At 45.6% G+C, this 3,655-nt stretch overlaps 1 protein-coding gene across 1 annotated transcript; it reads left to right on the top strand.

Annotated features, from left to right (window-relative positions):
• Window positions 1-200: 200 nt before the first annotated feature.
• LOC100196807 (RAS p21 protein activator 2) lies at window positions 201-1,473 on the top strand. Its single transcript, NM_001141829.2, is given in 2 exon segments — window positions 201-992; window positions 1,106-1,473. Coding segments are annotated over 2 exon segments (396 nt in total). The 5' UTR covers window positions 201-838; the 3' UTR covers window positions 1,348-1,473.
• The last annotated feature ends 2,182 nt before the right edge of the window (window positions 1,474-3,655 follow it).

Raw genomic sequence — 3,655 nt, 5'->3', positions numbered from 1 at the left:
CATAATAACTATGTAACAGGCTAGTAACTATGCAGTTATGGTACATTACCATAATTGTATTTTCTTGGAAAATATAAGTGGCAAGTATGTAACTGTCTGTTAGGCTCAGAAGGGCTCTCGCTCAATTGTCTTAAAACATCTGTCCTCGCCTCCTTCATTGTAAGTATCTGAAAGAACTGACCAGGTGAAGCCAGCCTAGTGATGCACTTCCACCATATTGTTTTCACCTAGCAACTCTTTTCCCATCTGTGAAATTGATGGGGAGGAGAGAATAGATTTAAGTAGTTGAGATTGGGCTCAGGTCTGAAAGCGAGACACTTAACCCAATCTAAAAAATAAAATCTAATTGGACAAGGTTAGGTTGCAACAGCTCCTTTTCAAAATATTCTCTCCTGTCAGCCCATGCCTTGTACTGAACACAAATGACCCCGGTCAGAGCTGGATGGTACAGCTGCTTGGCACCCTCTCCATCTCGGTCTGCTCTTCCAAGCCACTTGTATGCTGGTCAGTCAGTCCTAGGAGGCCTGGCCATCACAGCGCTAGGCTATATTTAGCACCTGCTGTTTAATGATTGCTGATGGAGGGCGGTCTATGCATAAGGTTTGTGCTGGTTTGTGTTGTCATCGGTGTGTTGTCTTCTGGCCCTTCAAATAGTAGCCTGGTCCCAGATCTTTTTGTCTTGCCAGCTCCTTGTCACGAGTTGTTTGGCAAGACTGCAATAACAGCTCTAGGATCATGCTAATCAGTCATAAACCCTTCTCAATCAAAAGCCAACAAAGTTTTCAGTAAGTGTTCCCTTTCCACAGAGGTCAGCGTGTTCTCTGAACGTAGCCTAAAGATGGCGTTTTGCGCTTCACTAAAACGATTTCCTGTGTGGTTGTTTTTCAGCCCTTTCTACGGCGAGGACTTCTACTTTGAGATCCCACGACCATTTCAGTGTTTGTCCTTCTACGTATTCGCCAAGGGTGTTTTTCAAAGGGACCTGCCTGTCGGTGAGTAGGAACTGACACACTTATATATATCACACACACACACAGCTACCCTGTGCTTTCAGCTGGATGATTTCCAAGTAAGTTGACGTCTGTCTGTCCATGTGTGGTTTCAGGGAAAGTGTCCATCCGGAAGGAGGAACTGTGTAAATTCAGTGGGAAGGAGCACTGGTTTGGCCTGCAGCCCGTGGACCCTAACTCTGAAGTCCAGGTGGGTGTCAGTCAGACAGTGTTCAGACATCTTTATGTGTACCCAGTTGGTCTGGGGAGAAAAGTTCACCTTCTAGTCATTGTGCTAGTTCTTGTATGCGGTCATTCAGCCACCATAAGGCTGTCCAATGGTATTGATTGTAGTTAGTCACCAGTCAGACATTTTGGCTTGATCCAACTGTCTCTGCAGCAGACACCACCTCCTCACATCCTGTTGTTGTATTCTCTCTATGCTGAGAGGCTTGGTAACCGGGCTGATACTTTTTTGTTTATTAAAAAAAAAAAAAAAAAATCTACTTTATTTAACCAGGTAGGCAAGTTGAGAACAAGTTCTCATTTACAATTGCGACCTGGCCAAGATAAGGCAAAGCAGTTTGACACATACAACAACACAGAGTTACACATGGAGTAAAACAAACATACAGTAGAAAATAAGTCTATATACAGTGTGATCAAATGAGGTGACATGAGGGAGGTAAAGGCAAAAAAAAGGCCATGGTGGCGAAGTACATACAATAAAAGTAAAACACTGGAATGGTAGAAAGTGCGAAGTAGAAATAGAAATAATGGGGTGCAAAGGAGCAAAATAAATAAATGCAGTAGGGGAAGAGGTAATTATTTGTGCTAAATTATAGATGGGCTATGTACAGGTGCAGTAATCTGTGAGCTGCTCTGACAGCTGGTGCTTAAAGCTAGTGAGGGAGATAAGTGTTTCCAGTTTCAGAGATTTTTGTAGTTCGTTCGTCATTGGCAGCAGAGAACTGGAAAGAGAGGCGGCCGAAGTAGGAATTGGCTTTGGGGGTGACCAGTGAGATATACCTGTGGGAGCGCGTGCTACAGGTGGGTGCTGCTATGGTTGAGATAAGGGGGGACTTTACCTAGCAGGGTCTTGTAGATGACCTGGAGCCAGTGGGTTTGGCGACGAGTATGAAGCGAGGGCCAGCCAACGAGAGCGTACAGGTCGCAGTGGTGGGTAGTGTATGGGGCTTTGGTGACAAAACAGATGGCACTGTGATAGACTGCATCCAATTTATTGAGTAGGGTGTTGGAGGCTATTTTGTAAATGACATCGTCGAGGATCGGTAGGATGGTCAGTTTTACGAGGGTATGTTTGGCAGCATGAGTGAAGGATGCTTTGTTGCGAAATAGGAAGCCAATTCTAGATTTAACTTTGGATTGGAGATGTTTGATGTGAGTCTGGAAGGAGAGTTTACAGTCTAACCAGACACCTAGGAATATGTGGACAACTACAAATACCTAAGACAGAACCGTCCAAAGTAGTGATGCTGGACGGGCGGGCAGGTGCGGGCAGCGATCGGTTGAAGAGCATGCATTTAGTTTTTCTTGTATTTAAGAGCAGTTGGAGGCCACGGAAGGAGAGTTGTATAGCATTGAAGCTCGCCTGGAGGTTAGTTAGCACAGTGTCCAAAGAAGGGCCAGAAGTATACAGAATGGTGTCGTCTGCGTAGAGGTGGATCAGAGACTTACCAGGAGCAAGAGCGACATCATTGAAGTATACAGAGAAGAGAGTCGGCCCAGGAATTGAACCCTGTGGCACCCCCATAGAGACTGCCAGAGGTCCAGACAACAGGCCCTCCGATTTGACACACTGAACTCTATCAGAGAAGTAGTTGGTGAACCAGGCGAGGCAATCATTTGAGAAACCAAGACTATTGAGTCTGCCGATGAGGATGTGGTGATTGACAGAGTCGAAAGACTTGGCCAGGTCAATGAATACGGCTGCACAGTATTTTTTCTTATCGATGGCGGTTAAGATATCGTTTAGGACCTTGAGCGTGGCTGAGGTGCACCCATGACCAGCTCTGAAACCAGATTGCATAGCGGAGAAGGTGCGGTGGGGTTCGAAATGGTCGGTAATCTGTTTGTTGACTTGGCTTTCGAAGACCTTAGAAAGGCAGGGTAGGATAGATATAGGTCTGTAGCAGTTTGGGGGGATGACTGCAGCTACTTTCCAATCTTTGGGAATCTCAGATGACACGAAAGAGAGGTTGAACAGGCTAGTAATAGGGGTTGCAACAATTTCGGCTGATAATTTTAGAAAGAAAGGGTCCAGATTGTCTAGCCCGGCTGATTTGTAGGGGTCCAGATTTTGCAGCTCTTTCAGAACATCAGCTGACTGGATTTGGGAGAAGGAGAAATGGGGAAGGCTTGGGTGAGTTGCTGTTGACCGGGGTAGGGGTAGCCAGGTAGAAAGCATGGCCAGCCGTAGAAAAATGCTTATTGAAATTCTCAATTATAGAGTGGATTTATCGGTCGTGACAGAGTTTCCTATCCTCAGTGCAGTGGGCAGCTGGGAGGAGGTGCTCTTATTCTCCATGGACTTTACAGCGTCCCAGAACTTTTTTGAGTTTGTGTTGCAGGAAGCAAATTTCTGCTTGAAAAAGCTAGCTTTGGCTTTTCTAACTGCCTGTGTATATTGGTTTCTAACTTCCCTG

Source organism: Salmo salar, chromosome 09, assembly GCF_965601325.2.
Source record: "Salmo salar chromosome 09, fSalSal1, whole genome shotgun sequence".
In the NCBI taxonomy this organism is placed as follows: Eukaryota; Metazoa; Chordata; class Actinopteri; order Salmoniformes; family Salmonidae; genus Salmo; species Salmo salar.
This window is presented reverse-complemented; position numbering and strand designations above follow the sequence as displayed.